Source organism: Alosa alosa, chromosome 22 (assembly GCF_017589495.1).
Source record: "Alosa alosa isolate M-15738 ecotype Scorff River chromosome 22, AALO_Geno_1.1, whole genome shotgun sequence".
NCBI lineage: Eukaryota > Metazoa > Chordata > Actinopteri > Clupeiformes > Clupeidae > Alosa > Alosa alosa.
The window spans coordinates 16,389,898-16,410,216 of NC_063210.1; the positions used below are offsets into that span (position 1 = coordinate 16,389,898).

The window sequence follows — 20,319 nt, forward strand, 5'->3', positions numbered from 1 at the left end:
AACGTGCATCAATGTGTGTCTTTTATAAGTACAAAACCCTTCTTTAGAGTCCTTTTTCTGAGTAGGCTGGAAGAGTAACAAGTAGTTTGGTGTCGTCTGAATGTACTATATTTTTTCATTTCAAAATGTTATTGTCAAATTCCAACAACAACAGAAATACACTTTGGGATTTTCGTGATTTTAAAATAAAAAAAGACACATAGTTTTGAAATGTTCCACGCTGCTAGGAGATGGTGGCCGGCGTGTTTGTGATCATCATGTCCTTGTTTTTGGGGCTATAAAAGTCCGCCTGTTTGCTCTTACAGCAGGGGTCTCCCGTGGGGGGCCGCCTGGGTCGCTGGCGCCCCCTGGCATGGGCTGTCTCTGGTGGCAGAAAGGCGGACTCCATCCGCGCCGCGGAAGAGCAACAGCGAGCTGGCAATGAGCGAGAAGCCACTCAGGAAGAAGGTGGCCGTGTAGCTGCCTGTGGTGTCCACCAACCAGCCTGGGATGGGGGGTGGGTGGGTGAAAGAGAGAAATAGAGAGAGGGAGGGAGGGAGGGGTGAAGGGAGAGAGGGAATGGACAGCAGGTGTGAGGGAAAGGAAATCAAAAAACATGTAAATAGACCCTTTCAACAAGGTAAACAAAAACAATGCTTGAACATTCTATTTGGGCCCCAATCTACTTCCTCTGCATTAAGATAACAAATGGAATGTTAAAACGGAAGTCTTGTGGGGCCAACTATGATGCTGATAATGGAACTCTCTTGAAAGGGTCCATACCTTGTTAAAGAGACAAAATGAAAGGTGTACTGTGCATTTTCCTCCACTAGAGAGCAGTATAGTGAGAACTATCTGTGCAAGACAATTTTGTGATAATGTGTGAGAGAGAAAGAGAGAGAGCAAGAAGGAGAAAGATAAAGAGAGGTTCTTTGTGGGCATGATCTTTCTTCACTCTATTTATCTTTGTGTGTGCGTTTGGGTGCTTAATGATAAAAAAAAAAAAACATCTCACCACATCATTGCTTTGTTAGCACAATAAAACTGTTTACAAATAAACCAGGGTATTTAACCGAAACAAGAGTTTATAAGTGATGCATTAAAATAAACATTTTATACATCTGATGTCCCGGCTTCTGGTCAAGTCCCACATGTCCTACAAAGTCCTCGTCCTCACCTCAGGGACCATAGACTATACAGTCTATGTCAGGGACGGTTCTGACTGTGCTGGAGCCCTAGGCGGTATCCAATTCAAAGAGGGCCTATAACTAATTGTATAGGCATACAAGCCTGAACCTCAAATTACACCACCAAAATGATCATTTACACGAGCATTTAGACACTCAAATCCATTCAAAACACTATTGCCTACGCCTATGCTTGGAACCGGCCCCATCTCACCTACTAATTCTCTGCCGTACAACTTAAAAACACTTCAAATTCAGGCACTTGGCGATGAATACATTCTGTTTCTAATTCCAAGAGTTATTTTTATTTTATTTTATCTTTTTCTACTGCCTCTTAAGCTTCTAGTTTTTTGATGCTATATTGATACATCATACAATGTCATCAATTATCAATACCTATATCAATTCCTTGAGCACAGCCCTATATGCTTCCTATTTGGAGAGTCAGGAGTGTATACAAACACCAGTTTTTGTGAGTGCACAAACAGAAGAATGACTACTAGACTGTGAAGATATATTTGCTGAATTGGACAGAAAAAAAAATATTTTTTATTTTGGACTATACCTTTAAGGTAATGTTCTGGTAACACTTTATTTTAATGTGTCGCTGTTACAGTGTACTTACCTAATTAGGTACAATGGTACAACCTGTGTAACAACATGTACTATCAGGTACTATCATTGTACTTGCATTATGTATTTGTGGGTACCTACATATAGTTGTTACATTGTAATACTGAGTGCTTTTACAAAACTTTGCCAATTTGCCTAAATTTTCATCAGAGGCAAAGAGCTGACCTGAGACCTGCTGGATGGGGCAAATCTGGTCATGATAGATTTGATATACAAAGCATTCTTAGCTCCAGTCAAGGCCTCATTGTCTTCAGTGTACATGTAACAGCTGTGCTGCTTCAACCTTGTTGAATATGTAATAAATATAAGCCTTATCGCATTTTGTGACATTGATTGGACCTTAATACTGTACTTTCTTTATCATTTTTTTTTATTAATACTGGTGGTGCCTGGTATCAACTGCCCTTGATACAAGGCCTAATTTGTGATGTAATAATGGACCTGAGGTGACTCTAATAACACTGACCTGTGTCATGCTTATACAATGCAATCCTTGAGTTTTTTTAACACCTGCTCTTACAATGATTGGGCAACTGTATGGTAGAATCTGCAGCCGTTGCAGTAACATTTCCCAGATAAATCCAAGGGAACGGAAACACCTGTCAGTCATTTACCAGTGCTATTTTGGAGAATTCCTGGCAGGTCCTGTTAACTAACTGAATTCGTCAATCTTTTTTCTTTTCGACTACGACTAAATAGTTGATGGTCACTTCTGATAAAAAGAGGTGAAAGCTTAGAACACCATCTTGACCATGCAGCGTTTCGCTGCACCATTGATCATCTGACGACCTCGTTGACCCTCACCTCCGATTGGTGGGCTGAGAAGATACGGAATGGCGTGCAAGAAGTAGGCCACTCCCAGGGCCGACGACAGCTGCGATGTGCCCACCACGTCGGAGGTCACCACGGGTATGAGTGCCACGTAAGCGCCATCGAAGTAGCCGTAGAGCACGGAGAACGGCACCAGGAGGGCAAAGGTGCGGAGGAGGGGGATGAAGAGGCAGCACAGACCCTCCATGCCCAAGGCGAACATGTAGCACAGCTTGCGGTGCCTCTTCAACCATCTGAGAGAGGAAAAGGGAAAAGAGATCGAAGTCAGCATAAAGTATGCACACACACACACACACACACATACACACACACATACACACATCCACACACACACACACACACACACACACACACACACACACACACACACACACACACACACATCCACATCCACATCCCACATCCACACACACACACACACACACACACACACACACACACACACACACACACACATGCTCACACAAACATACACATGCAAGTACAAATACACCAGAACGCGCGCGCACACACACACACACACACACACACACACACACACACACACACACACACACACACACACACACACACACACACACAAATACACAATTATTTTTGAAATGCAAGTTTATTTGTTATCTTAAAAATTAAAATGTAACCATCCTTGTAATCACCAAGATTTGAATACATCTTGTACACCTTAACCGTAATTTACTATCATTACACAGTGAGGTGAAGCACACACTAATCCCGGAGCAGTGAGCTGCCTTGCTACAGCGGTGCTCGGGGAGCAGTGACGGGTTAGATGCCTTGCTCAAGGGCACTTCGGCCTTTCCCACTGGTCGGGGATCAAACCGGCAACCCTTCTGTTCCAAGCCCGAAGCCCTAACCAGTAGGCGACAACTGCACAAATATGTTCTGTACAATTACATTTATTTTGTAAATAATCCATAACAGGTGACTAGTTACTTCCCAACCCTGCAAATGCAAATAGATACAAGAGACTCAACAGAGACTGTTTCTTCTCCCTCTCTCTCTCATACAAACACACACAGTCACAAACACACACGCACACTCGCATGCACACACGCAAGCACGCATGCACACACGCATTGGCATATCAGTCAACAATTTTGGCAGAACTAGGTCTCAGTCCATAACCTTCCCTTGGCTCCCTGGTCTGACCCATGCTTATCAAGTGGACACAGTGATAGTCAATTGACTGTGAGGGAAAACAAACAAACAGTTGTGATATTCCTGAGGCAACCGAGGCTTTGCCAATCGGTCACTTCAAGAGAAGAGATTAACCTGCCTGAATTCGGCACATAGGCAGATGGGACCATGGCCCATTAAAATAAATCTGGGCAGAAAACACATTTGTAGAATATAGACCTCCTCTACTGAGGCCAAACTGTATTCTTCCATATACTTCAGTTTAAAATAACTAAGCTAAAGTCTAGTAAAAGTCTTTTTAATATATGGAATTTTAAAGAAGACATAGTTTTCAACTTCTTTTTGAAGTCCCTTCACTCGGCAGCCATATTGCAACACATTTTGGGCACTTATCGGGCATCTATTTCGGGCAGAACTGCGCGTGCGCAAGACTTCACAACACCAAACTAACCCCATGCCTTTCTATGGAGGATTTTTTGAGTGCTGTGTCCCCTCATTAGAATCTCTCTGGCTTTACTGTATGTGATTGGAAGAGCTGACAGTAAAACAGTAAAAGCTTCAAAGTAAAAGTCACGCATTATGGCGATATCTAGGGTTAGACGCAAGGTCAAACAGAGTGTCAAGAAAGATACACTCATTATCAGAGCATCAATATGCAATACCATAAATGCAAGAAAGTCATTTACTTTGTACACATTAAATCTCGGTCGTCCAAAGATATAAATAAACTACTAAACATCTTTCCTAACCATACTCCATAAATAAAAAAACTAAGAACATAATGTCACTGTCCATGAGATGACCTTAGATAACTTAGCAGTGAGGTGGCAAAACAGCTAGGTACATTGTATTAGACACTGACTGTAAATCAAAACCTTTGAGGGTTAGTCTTAATTATTTTCCTGTGACCGGCCTTTAAGAACACAAGACCAGTTATGCCTAATTATTTGTCTCAATGACATCGTCCATGATAATCATTGATTGAACACAATATTTAGTTTGTATATGTAGGGTCTATTTATCAAATTCATCAACATATAATATAATATAATATAATATAATATACGGTAATATAATTTAATTTATTACATACCTCCGGTCAGTGAGCCATCCGAAAGTGATGTTTCCGATGATGTCAACAATGCCTAAGATAGACATGAGGAACGCAGCCTGGTGGTGGCTGACCCCAACATCCAGTGCGTACGGCACCAGGTAGACGAAGGGCAGGCTGCAGCCATTGGCCAGGAACAGAAAGGAGCCAGCCAGCACCAGGAAGTCCGGCATGAGCAGGAAGCTGTACTCTTGTAGGGACTGGAAGCAAGACAGGGACGAGACAGAACAGGAGGAGGAGGACGATGAGGAGGAAGAGCAACTCACTGTCCATCTTGGTCTGAAGCACTTCTTTCTCCGTCGGGGCTTTGAAGCCACACTCTGAGTCCCTGGCGAGTGGACATGCCTCGTCCTCGTCCTCTTTGAGGACGATGGGTCGGAGAAGGGCCCCGCAGACGCACAGATTGGACACGAATCCGCCCAGGATAAGCAGCGCACCGCGCCACGAATAGTAGTCAATCAGGAGCTGGACAACGGGCGCCAGGATGAAGGTGCCAATGCCGCTCCCTGACATGGCAATACCGAAGGCCAGGGCCTTCCTCTCGGAGAAGTACGCCCCCACCATGGAAATGGCCGGTGTGTAAGACAGAGCGAACCCAACGCCTGTCACGAAACATGCATTTGGGAGACAAACAAACAAAATAATGAGAGGTTACTTTCTAAATACCGGTATTCAATTCTTAGTCATTCATTTAGGTAAAGGGGTGATATCATCATCCCTGGGCAACACTGAAAGTGCAACTGAATCAGAGCAGTCGTGTTCAGTTGCGCTTCCAGTTTAGCCAGGGGCATGTTTCCCAAAACCATAGTCGCTAACTAAGTAACTTGTTAATAAGTAAGTTGCAAAATGCAATTTCCCATTGCCAACCAACTGGTTTTGGGTAACACGCCCCAGGCCGTTTTTTGCTCTCAGGTCTTATAACTTGGAAAATTCATGGCAAAACATAAACATATCATACGCATCATCAAAATATATTTTTAGAAACCACAAATAACTCACAAAAGTAGTGAGGACGAGTTCAGCCATGTCAAAAGTGTGAATGTTTTTTTTTGCATACTATGTTTTTCAGTTTTTCAATATTACAACAGGCATTGGACAGGCATGTCAGTGGGCTCACCTGTCAGGACCCCCAGGCTGAGGTACAAGAACTCGAGGCTAGTGGCGAGGGAGCTGAGCACCAGGCCAGTGGACGCCAGGAGCCCGCCCAGAATCACGGCCACGCGACATGAGAACCTGTTCCCAATGAAGCTGCCAAGAGGTGCTTCCATGAGAAATAAATTAAGAAATAAATAATGAATGAAACTACATTTATAGGTAGAGCATGGCTTCAAAGACTATTGAAATGTATGAAATAGGATGAATTTATTCACATGAGTCACAACATTGCCAGGAGCTAAACATGTGCTGATGTTATGCCTGAGGTTACAATCTTCAGTGTCAATGTTAGTGGTTTATCAGCTGTAGAGAATAAAGATTGACAAATAAATGCAACAGGTACATTCACAGACTTCATAGGCTTTCCATTTTAAGTAGCTTACCATACAGTACAAGAATACTTTTCATGAAGATACACTGATAACGAAACCGGTATCGGATAGTGGGTATTGGGTATTCATATAATCACATCAATAAAATAAAATATTTCCGATACCATGTACCAATACTAGTTCATGGCAACATTACATTAATAAACAACATGGAATTAGTTAATAATTTATTGTATTTTGTAATAGCCAGAGTGCATCTGATGAAAATCAAACCCATCGTCAAAATTATTTGCAATTTGACGGTAATTTTTTTATGGTACTTGGTATCGTGGATAACACAAAGGTACTCATACTAAAATGTAAGTACTCAAACTCAGTCCAAAAAAAGTGTTATCAATGCATCCCAGACATTTAATCAGTATGGTGTACAGTGTGCTCTCTTGAATAGGTGTAAAGGTACATGTGTTCGTACCAAACCGTTTGGTACAGGACGTTAGGTTCAATACAGATATGTACCGAATGCAGTCTAACAGGTATTAAGAGTAGGCCTTTTTGCCTTTGGACCATGTTTCCCACACAAAACATATTGAATAACGGATCATATGTCAGTTTAGTCAATTAAAGCTGCAGTTGCAAGATTTTTTTGATCATATTCACAAAAAACCGACACTATGCTCTGACAGAACATAAATCAGCCGGTTTTAGAAAAAAAAAACACTTCTACCTCCACCTAAATCCACAGCTCTCGGTTCTTCTGGTCCAATCAGAGCAGGGCTGTGTGAGATCTGACTGTCAATCACAGTTTGGTACAGTCCCCTCAATCTGTCAGACTTGCCAACTGCAGCTTTAATTGCAAAAAAGCATTTGACGCCTTTGTTTTCATTGTCAGTGAAATTTAGGCTTGCAGTACCTACAGGCTTACCATGCAGAAAACAAAACAAAAACAACAGTAACGAACAAACCGAGGTACACACACCTCTCTTACACCCCTGCTCCCACAGCCTTGGTCTTGTGCCATTTCTAGCAAAGCAATGCAATGAAGAGAAGGCATTCTGACCCGTGGGTTACAGTATGTGTGTAGCGTCATCCTGGATGTGATTTTGTACTGCTTTGTGATTGTCTGTTAAAGGCAATCTTTGTAACATGTCTGAGTGCTGTTTGTGGTAAGATCCTCATTACTCAGTTCACAGTGCACTGTTTGGGGTGAGTGTTGGTTGTAGTACTATTGCTGTCCTTAGTTGGGCAAAGGGGGATTATGTGAAGAAGTTGCCCTGTTATTCTAACAGAATAGACAGATTGGGCATAGTCAGAGTGTAACGGCTCGAGAGTTACAGCTTTACCGGGTTTCTCTGAAACTCTGAGTGTTACCTATTTGGGTGTTAATACTCCACGAGGGGGACTATCGAGCCCTATGGTCGGACATTTTTGCCCTGAAAGGAAATATATATGTGTGCGCGCACAGTTTGGGACTACTTCAAACTATTGTGTACTATTACCATGTGTGTTATGTTCTCTTTCTTATACTTTAAACTACTCTTTGACTAGTGCTCTTTTATGCTTTCATTAGCTATTACTGTTTGCTTTTGTTTAAGTAAAGCACGTTGAATGACCTCTGTTTATGAAATGCGCTAGGCCTATACATTGACTTGACTTGACAAGCAGGGCTTAAAGCAGAAAAGTTATTTCTAAGCCTTGTATAAAATGCATAATTATCTATTCTCATATCTTAAACAGCATGACCAGGCCCGCCCCTGAATTCCAGCACTGTGCCTGTGGCCGTTTAGCCATAAACATGCAAAAACATCAACCAGGCGGGACAGCTACAGGCAAATAGTTTTGGCTTAAACCAAAACAGCAAATTTTGCCCATGTGGGAGTGTACACACACTTTTGTCCTATTTCAAGGAAGTCAATTAGAGCATCTAGTCTTTGAAGAGCCACACATTAAAAAAAAAAAATATTTGTATATTCTCTTCCTTATTCTCTCTAGCCCTCTCCAAGATCAGCAAGCACAAAGACGAGAGGTCAACAAACAGACTAGCTCTCCGGGGGTTACTGTGTGGCGACACGGACGTGTTCTCTCAAGATGTGCGCTGTGTGAGAGACAGAGGAGGAGCAGTGGGAACACTGGCCTCCCTCCAGCTGTTCGTTTGCAAGTCTTATTCAATCCTCTCTCTCTTTCTCACACACACACACACACACACACACGTGCCTGCGTGTTACGGCACACACATTCTAAAACAGGGGGAGCATGGCTTCAAAGACTGTTGCAATGGATGAAATTGGATGAATCTATTCACATCATTGCCTTTAGTCCTTGACAAATACAACTAAACAAGCGTTGATTTTATGCCTGAGGTTGCAATCTTCCGTTTCAATGTTAGTGGTTTATTAGCTGACACACTTCTTGCAGAGTGACTTAATAGGTCTGGGGAGGAATGCATTGTAACAACATCACTCGACTGCTTTGATGACACAAAGTCTCTAGCAGCTGCACAGTAATAAGCATTCTACAGAGCAGGTATACACAACTAAACTCTATAGACCCATCTTAGCAATGTTTATAAAACAAACAAGGAAATCTGTAGATATCTCTAACCAATAATTCTGTTAGCTGATCATTAATTTAGCCAATACCTGTTGTTATTTACTTCACAACAAAAAGCTAACTTGCGAACAAACATATTTCACAGGCTGACCCAACACCTGGTTAAGAAACACTGAAACAGAGGCTGCACAACTGACCCTGGATGCTTCCTATGTAGGATATCTACAAAGCTTGAACCGTTACGGTGTTAAGGAACACTGACCTGCTAGGCCTTATATGTTTGCCTGTTCAGCAGTCTTTTCACATACAGTATTTCCTATAGATGTTGCAAGTCCTTGATAAGCTAGAGATTACCTTTATCATATTGACATCTCAATAACTTTAACTTAAAAAAAACAACAACAAGTGAATGTCTCACTTACAACAGTCTTAATAATACACAAAAACAAATAAAATAGTAAACAAAAAATACATGTTTTTCCTTCTCTTACCACAAAGCATAGTTGTGCAGTCAACTAAAGAGTGAATCCATGCTGTCCCTGAGTAGTCATGGCCAAAGTGCATCTGAAACTCCACAAAGAAAATGGAGATACACCTGCAACACAGAGAGAATTTTATGCAAACTCAAGATTCATAATTACCTTTGACATCTCAAGTTGTTTTCCTGGTTGCACTCAATCCATAGTAAAATTCCAGACGTGGCTTGCTTTGTGAGCTGACACGGCATAAAGATAGCCGTGGAATGAATAAATTGACGCAGTAATTGATTTCTTAGCTGAGCGGATTGGGGAACAGCAAGGATGACGGCGGGATGTTGGCAAAGTCAAGGTTCTAAGTTCCAATCCCAAGTATTAAACTATATAACTGTATCAGCCTATAACTGTTTTGATTGCAATTCATCGACAAGTCAAATTTCCATCCAACGCTTTAGTGCAAATTTCCTGAGAGGATATGCATAATATTAGTATAAAATGTAATAATGCATGCTAGCTTCGGCAGCAGATATAATTCGTTGTGGTTTTATTGGGAGTTTCAGTTTAAACTGCCCTGACAAGCTCAAGCTTGAACTCGCAGTTGTTCACACCATTTAATTTGGTGAACTAATAAGGAACAGTTAAAGACAATGGACACACACAGCAGACTTTCAAACACAAAAGTTTCCTTTAGCTGAATTTTCACGAATACACTTAAAATAGGATGCAGTGACACAGATATGATGCAATCATCACATGAATATTCTCATTATAATTGGATAAAATTAATCTTGATTTAACTGTTATTGTTGCCACCAAGTTTAACTAGCTGACTTCATTTCATTTGTCAACTTCACACATGCTTTTTCACAACGTGACATAGAGCAAAGATACATTTCTTCCCTCATATTCAGAATGCATTCCCACTCGATATCCTACACCTGATCTTGACATAGTAGCATCTTGGGCTCCCAGTTGAACAACGAGAGGAACGCAAAACTTCAGCCCCAGCACTGTCATTACTAGGACCCTCTACTGCTTGACCTGCAGGAGCTTAACAAAGAGCTCGACAGAAACACTGTTACCTAACTAGCAGCTGGAGACTGGGGGTAGACTGGGATGGGAGTATGGGTGTTGGGCGAGGGGTGACAGCAGCTTTTGGGTCTGTTTAAAGACCCATGCTGACTGCTGGGTGGGAGCGTGTGAGTGTGTGTGTGTGTGTGTGTCTGTGCCTGTGTGTGTATGTGTGTGTGTGTGTGTTGGGGAGGGGGGTTGAGGGCTATCCTGCGCTGGCTCTGCACCTGTGCAAACAATAGCATCGGTGCCAGGCCAGAGGGAGCATTGAGGGTGGGGGGGGGCACTGAGGTCAAACACGGATGGACAAGCAGCCTCCCTCTAGTACATATCCCTGCCACGTCAGTGCTGGGACAACACACACACACACACACACACACACACACACACACACACACACACACACACACACACACACACACACACACACACAGGGCCAAGCATGTGCCCGTACTTTCCAGGGAAATGTCCTTATGTTTGAGAAAGTACTCATGTGGGCATAGTGTCAGACACACTCATGCACGCACGCACATACCCACACATGCACCCTCACACACAGACACAGACTCACATACAAACACACACACGCACACACTCACGCACGCACACTCACACACAGACACACACACACACACTCACATGCTCACACACAAACACACAGACACTTGCTCGTGCGCATACACATGCACACACACACACACACACACACATACAATCACATACAAGCACGTGATTCACAAAGCACATACACAAACCTTGGTAAAATCATTGACAAGCAAACATGTACCCATGAGCACTGATGAGAACTAAAAGATCATAAACACTGGGACAGTACAAAATGTGATTCACAAAGCACACACACACACACACACACACACACACACACACACACACACACATACACACACATACACACACACATACACACACACACATACACACACACACACACACACACACACACACACACACATACACACACACACACAATCTGCACAATCTTTGAGATAACATAACCATATAGTACTACACTTAACGTATACAAAAAACAAAACGTTCTGAGGTAAGAGCTAAGACTTGTGCTCACAAATGCCTTCACTTCTTTCACCAGAGAGTCTCACACAACAACAGGTCACCTATCTTAAAAAAAAAAAAAAAGACCAGGCCTAAGGCTTTAACAGCCTGATTTTCCAGTCCAGAGACTAGCCCTGGGGGGGGGTGGTGCTTTGAGTGACATCGGATCATTTGACACCTGATAACTTGTTCCGGGACATCAGAATCCTTCACACCCTTAAGAAGGGAAAATGGACACCTTTGTCTTTATCATTACCAACAACCACAACAAATGACTCAAATGTCACCAGATTAGCACACTAGGAAACAGCTATAGCAGGAGGTGCACAAGTAGGCATCCCGGGCGACCCTCCACATACTGACTCTCTGTCTGAATATCTTTATGGCCGCTATTGGCAGATAACGTCGCAAATAACTCACAGTACATAACTGACGGAGGGCATTATGGTGTCTTTAAGATAAGGCGCGTGCTGACTCGGCTCAAAAGCCAGAAAGCTATTGATTAAGGCATGATGCTTCACACATCGCAGCTGGAGAGACGTGGACTGTTTTCTGCTCTACAAAGATACACACAAATGTGGCTTTCAGAAACTCTTCCAGAACATTAAATGACTAGCTCTGTGAATATTGGAGATGACAACAGCTTTTTTGAAAAAGAGGAAGCTCAAAAGAGAAGAACGTGCTTTCTGTTCCTACTCAGGAAACATAAGTTGTTTACCGAATGGCATGTGAAACCTGATCTGGAGCCTAGCCAGACAAGGTCGCCCACTCCCCAACAACGTAAAGCGCTGTCTTACTCTTTAGTAATTCTGGGTCAAACAACACCTAAATATAGTCATATGTTTTTGACCTGGTTAGACATACATTCACCAGACATGGTATGGGACCTTTAAAATGTACTCGTGTGTACAAATGGCACTATTAGCACACTAGTTATCAGTCTAATACTCAATATTCCTTCAACTTCTGTCAACATCAGTGTAATACTCAATACTGTAGCTGCTTCTGTCAGAACACCCTTGCTTAATCCATATAAGGTTCAACAGTTTTTAAATCATTATACAGACTTGAAATGTTGATGTTTAGCAAAGGTGAATTTAACATTCCCACGTAAGCGTAAACTCAAGATTGCAGCCAAGTTGCTAGAAGTCATGGTGTTCCATACTCCCAAAATGGCAGCTCATAAATCTACAGTACTCTTATCAACTGTTGCCAGTTTAATGAACTCCTGTGCACGTTAGTGTCTGTTCGGTGTGCCAGCGGCACCGTGTTATGTTGCCGGAGCTCACCTGGTCACGGCACGCGTGCAGATGGTGACCATGAAGCAGCCGGCCACGATGACCCAACCCCAGCCGCCGTCCGATGGCAGCACGTCCACGGCCCTTGGTTTCCTCTTCTCCTGGGACATGGCTCTGCAGTAGCTGATACAGTGGTTCCTCTCCCTCTCTCTCTCTCTGTCACTCTCTCTCTCTCTCACACACACACACACACTATCCCACTTTTCTTGCTCCACAGTTTGCACCCACTCTTCTTTGGTCCTCCAGCTCACCGTCTTGCTCCAGATTACAGGAAGCACTCTGGCAGGCCTTGCCCAATGCTGACAATGGAGGACCAAGCAGAGACTGACAACTGACTGACTGACAGTCAGTGGTTTTCCTGTATTTAGAGAGGCAAGGGAGGCAAGGGGGGGTTAATGAACAAAACCCAAAGGCGATGACACTGTTTCATTCATTCACAGAACGCACACCTACCGTAAATTCATCCTCACAACTAACACTATGTTACTGATCTTCTCTTCAGAACCAATCAGCACTTTTTTTCAGTTGGACCTAGTGCGAATAAGTTTACTGGCTAACTACTGGCCAACCTCCAATCTGTTAAAGTTTAGATTTTCATCAAGGGTTTAAAAAGGGTGGGGTGGAGGGTGAGGGAGGGCAGTCCCACTGGCATACAGTATGGTGATGGTGTGTGTGTATGTGCGTGTGTGTTTGGGGGGTGTGAGGGTGGTTGCAGCTTCAGGGAGGTGTTTACTGCCGTTTACAGCTGGCTAGACATCTATGACCCCACTGCAAGGCTCACACAAACCCCTCCTTCTCTCACGGCCTCACGTACCTTTGACTTGATTCAACTACCCTTCCGCCCCCTTTACTTTAGAAAAGAAATGGTCCACAGAAAAGCTGTGAAAACATTTTAGTCACCAAAAACTCACCATCCATTATTTGCATTCGACCAGAAAGTGGCTGTAGGCTAATACACTTGGTACATTATAATATAAAGTCTACAAATAAACAGTATATTGCATTTCAGATTCCATGCACGCTCACTATCTGAATGAAGATCTGTTGCAGTCAGCCTAATCAACTCTTACAGTTTGAAAATCACCCTATCCATGCACCTGCCACACAGATGTCACTGACCAGACATACTAATAGGGGACTTAAAATGGAAGTTCACTCTAAATGCTCAACTAACAGTCAGACTAAATTATTTCAGTTGGCCATGAGCTACTTGCAGAAGAAGATTCGAAAACAATGATCCACAGCAGGGGAGACTCCTTCAGTGCATTCTACAGAAAACCTGTGAAGTTGCCCCCACAACACAATAACGGCCCTTAACTACTATCCAATTATCTGAATACGCTAATACAATATGATGCCAGATTGCAGCAGCCTATTGTTAAGAGTGAAATGAGGGTATTTATTGTTAATAGGTCTATGTATTTTAATTATACAGATTTCATGCTTGAACTAGTAAGAAGAATTCAATTCTATGTTCAGACATCTACTTTTAACTGGTGTTCTCAATAACAACCTGATAACCCTCTCTCTATATATACTTACATAAGTCAGGAAACTTAAGAAAAACAAAGATGAATGAAAACCCTAACAAATGTACGAGAGTAATCTGTTGTCCATTCAGTCAAGAATTCCCAGTCTAACACGTGGCTACACAACTCCTTGGCGCTTCTTTGAGAACACCAGCGATATGAACTTAATTGGAACCTTAAGTCTTGTTATGGTCAAACTTTACAGAAATGAACGCGACAAAACACTAGAAAACGGACGATACAAGCCCTGTTTGTGATCGCCTGAGTGTTAAACCATGGTGCACTGGTAAGCCTAACAATAACGTAGGCTATCTCTAACACATATCTTTAAAAGTCGTTATGATTTTAACTATATCTAAACCTGCAAAGAGCTCCAAATGAAAACAACCAGTTGCGACAGATGTGCATCTTTTTTGCGCTATGTCCCTTCGCATAGAGCTGCAAGTCCCTCCTTGTCACCTATATGTAGTACTGAGCCCGAGCCATTTTTGTACATCACATACATTGAACCAGTATTAAAACCCAAACATGTTGCCATATAGGTTTCCACATTTTCTTCCTCAATGTTTACCTTTTGCGTCGTCATTCTCTAGCCTAATTATTAGTAGATTGCAAACTGATTTTCGCAGTCAAAACTAGGCAAGAACGATAATTATTCAAAGGAACTTACCATTTTCACATAGGCTTATAAACCCCTTGTTGTCCCCACATTTTTCTGTAATCAGCCGTAGGCTACTTCCCGTGCAGTCTTAATGAACGACCTCAGTGACACCAACGAAACTTTCAGTCCATGCTGAGACTTTATGCCGAAGTATCACCGCACATTTCCCGTTGGCGTGTTGGCAAGCACAAGTTGTGCGAACCCCGGGGTTCATGAAAGCATTTGAGCCTACAACCAATGGATTTACCTAGCTCTTTTTCCACTCCCCAACACGTGAAACAAAATTATGCAATTATGCATGACTGTGAACCGTGAGGCTTTCCAGTTTGCGCGCACTTTAGGGCGGTGTACTTACATTGTTATTCCAGTTAAAATATCCCATTATGTTATTGTGGATATCATGAATCAAGTAAAGACAAGGTCAAATAGCAAATAGGCTATTATTTAGCTGGTCTATGGCTTTCTGTCAGTGGTAGGCCTAAGCTCAGGCAGATAATAAACAAACAAACAATACGTAATTTCACATATGCTGAAATTAATAGCTTTAAAGGTCCTGTAGAATGCAGGCATACATTAGGTAGTTTAAAATGCTTTAACGTTTTAAATTGATTTTGAAATTAGGCCTAATAGATTATTTGAAGCTTACAAAATATCAGATCGCTCCGATTATATTTTTGATGAGGTGCCCTCCCTTTTTGGCTTTGGAGAATTTGCCCTACACAAGTTTATCTTTAGATGTTACTCAGCTCACTGAAGTGAAGACAAGTAACCAGAAGCTGTTAATATTGTCATTGTGAGTAAGCCCAAATGAGTTGACAGTCATATTCAAATATGGTCTCTTAATTATTTCCAGAACTATATATATATATATATATATATATCACCCGCCATCTGCCATGTTTTAGAATACTAAGACATTTGTCAATTTGTCATCAACTATTAATCCTATCTATTGGGGCATGGACCTCACAAAGTTACTCAAACCAGACAGAAATCACATGCTGTAATACTATTTGAATATTAGAAATCACAGCAAGGCTGTAATTATAATATACTTTGAGGGGGACATGCCAATGCATTTATGTTCATACGATTATAGTTGTGGTTGTAATTTGTTGAACCTTCAATGGCATAAGATAAAATGGCACAAGAAGATGAGAAAAAAAGTATTATTAGACATTATTGTTTATTGTATTCTTACTTGTCGTTGTGACTAAATTCAAGATGGCTGCAAACGCTAAACTTCGTGAAGATACTGTCTGCATAAATCGTCTTGTAAGTAAACTACCAGTGCTTTTTCAAAGTTCTCAATGTCTCGTTTTAAATGTCAGGAAGTCTACCAATGAAGTGTGGAGATACATTGAGCCTCGTAAATGGTGTAAAACAGTGATTTATTTGCATGGCTAGCCCGATGCCGAAGCACCACCATTGAAAAAGCTGTTGGTAGCATCTAACTAACTAGTAGCTAACTAGCGCCAGATTTTGGAGTGCAGGGGACAAGCCGAGATGGGCTATGAGATATACGTTCACACTCGGTATCATGTTTCAACACACTTTAGGTCAATATCACACCGGAATTCTCCTTTAATCTAACGATTCATTTTTTCAGTCCAATTAGATTTCGATTCGATTATCGATTATCTCCTCATTTATTGGCTAATAGCAACTTATACATGTTTATTTACATATCTGAATGAATTAAACATGAATTCTTTAACATTGCAATATATGTTTATTGCTCTTAAGATTCCAAAATAAAAGACTATACAAGTGCAAAGTAATGCATTCTTAGACACTCAATTAGACCTATACACTACTGAACTTTATTGAATGCTACCTCTGACTGTCACTTTAAGACGTCTTGCAATTAACATTAACACAGTTAAAAGGCTGCTGATGTGTTTATGCAATTCATAACGTAGTTAGTTCAAATAACGGTTCGGTACCTTGGGACAAGCACTTTTGAGTCTTGGAAAACACCTTTCCATTTACATCGGGATTTTGCAAACATTCAGAGTCAATAAAATGAGCCCTGCATGAGTAACGAAATACAAGCAGCTGTAAGTAAGCATGCTAAACTTGACATCCAAACAGTATTCTAACATTAGCTTTGAGATACTGCTTGATTGCATACTGTAACTTAACTTAATTCTCAACAATTTTAGGACAATTTAAAAAAACATTAGAGTACAGTAAGAATAAGTGCATCAGTGAGTGCTGTTTTTAATAGTTACTTGTCAGTTTAAGACGGCTGGTGAGTGCTAGGATCAGCACGACTTGTTGTAAGTGTTGCTATGAGAGGAGATGTTCTCTAAAGAGCTGGGTCTTCAGGAGTTTTTTGAAAATGGAGAGGGATGTCCCTGCCCTTGTAGGAACTGGTAGTGTATTCCACCAACGAGGAACAACAGATGAGAAAAGTTTGGATTGGCCTGGCGTGCGGTGGTAGAGCTAGGCGTCGTTCGTCTGAGATTTGCAGCGGCCTGGAGGTAGCATATGTCTGTATGAGGGCATTCAAGTAGGTGGGAGCAGAACCGGAGACTACTTTGTAGGGAAGCGTTAGAGCCTTGAATTTGATGCGGGCCGCCATAGGTAGCCAGTGTAGCTGGATGAGCAGCGGGGTAACATGTGCCCTTTTGGGTTGGTTGTAGACCAGGGCGCCCGGCTCTGGATCATCTGAAGTGGTTTCACTCGCGCAGGCTGGGAGACCTGTCAGGAGGGCGTTGCAGTAGTCGAAGTCGAGGAGGTGACTATTGCCTGAACCAGAAGTTGGGTAGCATCTTGAGTCAAATAAGTCCTGATTTTCCGTATGTTGTAGAGTGCGAAACGGCATGACTGGGCGACTGAGGCAACATGATCTGAGAAGTTTAGTTGGTTGTCGAGAACAACTCCTAGATTTCTTGCAGTCCTGGTAGGTGAAACAAACAGGGAGTCAAATTTGATGTTGATGTCGTGGTGTATGGTAGGTTTAGCTGGGAGGACCAGCTGTTCAGTCTTTGAGAGGTTCAGCTGGAGGTGGTGTGCCTTCATCCATGTAGCTATGTCTGAGAGGCAATCCGAGATCCGCGCTGAAACCAAGGGGTCATCAGGTGGAAAGGACAGATAGAGCTGTGTGTCGTCTGCATAGCAGTGGTATGAGAAGCCATGCGAATGGATAATCTGTGCCAAGGAGGTGGTGTAGATAGCAAAAGAGAAGGGGGCCAGCACTGAACCCTGGGGGACCCCTGTGGTGAGATGGTGAGGTGCAGATAGCTGGCCAAGCCATGATACGTTAAACGAGCGTCCTGTGAGGTAGGATTCAAACCAGGAGAGAGCAGAACCGAGATTCCCATGTTAGCGAAAGTATAGAGAGAAGGATCGCGGTGATTAACCGTGTCAAAGGCAACCCGATAAGTCCAGCAGAATGAGTACTGATGACCGGCGTCGCCCTGGCTTCTTTAAGGCTTCTGTTGACAGCAGAGCCGTTTTCGGTAGAGTGGCCGCTTTTGAACCCAGACTGATTTGGATCCAGAAGGTTGTTCTGTGAAAGGAAGTCAGAGACCTGTTTGGAGACTGCTCGTTCAATGCCTTTGGATAGGAAAGGCAGGAGTGAGACAGGGCGGTAGTTCTCGACTTGAGTAGGGATGAGAGAAGCTTTCTTAAGTAACGGTGTTACCCGGGCCATTTTGAACGCTGTTGGAAATGTGCCGGAGGTTAGTGAGGCATTGATCACATGTGTGATAGCTGGTGCGATGGTCGGGCTGATGGACTGAAGTAGGCTTTGACGAGTAGGGAGTGAGACTGTGTTGAAAAAAACACACCTAAACACACCACACCTAAACCTGTCCTACCTGTCTGTAAGTGGGGACAGATTTACTGATCCTGTTAGTACAAGTTGTGTTGTTTTCAGCACATTCGTTTTAGGAGTGTAGCCAGTGCAGTGGGCACGTGTACCCCGACGTGTTACGAGCTCCAGAGCACCCCCACTTCATCCAGTCTCGTGCGAGAATAATCTAATGTGTGTGTAATGTTGTGCCTATGCTGTACAGTACGCCTTGGGTGACCTGAACAAGAGCTGGGCAAGCCAATAACATAGCAAAGCAAACCCAGAATCTAAAGGCTCAAACAGAACATTAAAGCCAGAATCCCAAGAAGGTCAGGGGGCTGCCGCCATCTTGTCCAGGGACATTATTTGCAACCCTATATGACTTGGCCCTAATATAAAACAAGTTAATTTCCCCTTTTGTTGGCTTATTACACTAACACAGAATTCCCCATTTTGTCAATTTCCAAACAATTCATTGATAACAGAACAAAAAGGGTCATGTTCGTTTGCGTAACAAAGCATAGTGCAAAACTAGGAGTTCCAGGGCATCTATCCATATGGAGAGACACAATTCAGCTTATTACAGTCTCAGTATCATAAAAATGAGTTTGAAGCCATAATTTCAAGGAAAACATAACTACATTGTGTCACATTAATTATGTTGATGTGCTTTGCTCTGATTGGCTGGTATACACCAAGACAAAAAGAGATATGACACCCCCTTAATTATGGATGCAGTCCAGTAGATGCCTGTGCCACAGGACTCGATATGGAGAGATTTCAAATGTTGAGGGCCGTTGTTCAGCTTAGCCTAACCTATGAAAGTGTATTTTCCGCTATTCCAATGGGTTGTCTCAGTTCGTTTTAGCACCAATGATTGTGGATATATTCAAGCAAACACCATGGGATTTCGTGTTTTGACGTTTGTGCTCACCTTTCTTTGGAAAGAAGTTTATTAGCAGTTGTTTCCCCTCATTTTGATGTCTCTCTTTTTCCTGTTTTGGCCTTTGTTTTTAGTAACCTGACTTGGCTTTCTTAGAGAAAGACATTGCTCCAGCAGCACAACAATTAGCGGTCCACTACTAGCGATGCTCAACTAAATAAACAAAAGATAGACTACCTTATGAATCGTGCAGGCGGACTAAACCATTTAGCTCTTTAGCGAGGGAGAGTAAGAGTGACCTTAGACAGTTTTCACTATGTTTTGTATACAAAATCCAGTCAGTCAAACTTTACATTTCGTCTGACATTCATTTTGACATTGAATTTGGAAGTTAAAATATTCAGGTAAAATAAATATATGGTGGAAATAAGCCTATTGAACGCTTAATTTTTTTTTTCAGTAATTAGCCTAAACTTCCAGTGAGTCTATTCGGAATTTTCACCACACATTATATTAACACATATAAAAAAATCCAAACATAAGAGTTTTGTGTATTAAAGTGGAATGACACAGGAAAAAAGTATTGAACGTGCAT

At 42.2% G+C, this 20,319-nt stretch overlaps 1 protein-coding gene across 1 annotated transcript; it reads right to left on the reverse strand.

Annotated features, from left to right (window-relative positions):
* Window positions 1-299: 299 nt before the first annotated feature.
* On the reverse strand, window positions 300-13,073 carry slc16a12b (solute carrier family 16 member 12b). Its single transcript, XM_048234040.1, has 7 exons — window positions 12,841-13,073; window positions 9,422-9,525; window positions 6,014-6,157; window positions 5,140-5,498; window positions 4,879-5,096; window positions 2,604-2,863; window positions 300-484 (listed from the first exon to the last, which is right to left on the reverse strand). Exons 1-7 carry the CDS (start codon window positions 12,957-12,959, stop codon window positions 300-302), a joined length of 1,389 nt encoding a protein of 462 aa, XP_048089997.1. The 5' UTR covers window positions 12,960-13,073.
* Between the last annotated feature and the right edge of the window lie 7,246 nt (window positions 13,074-20,319).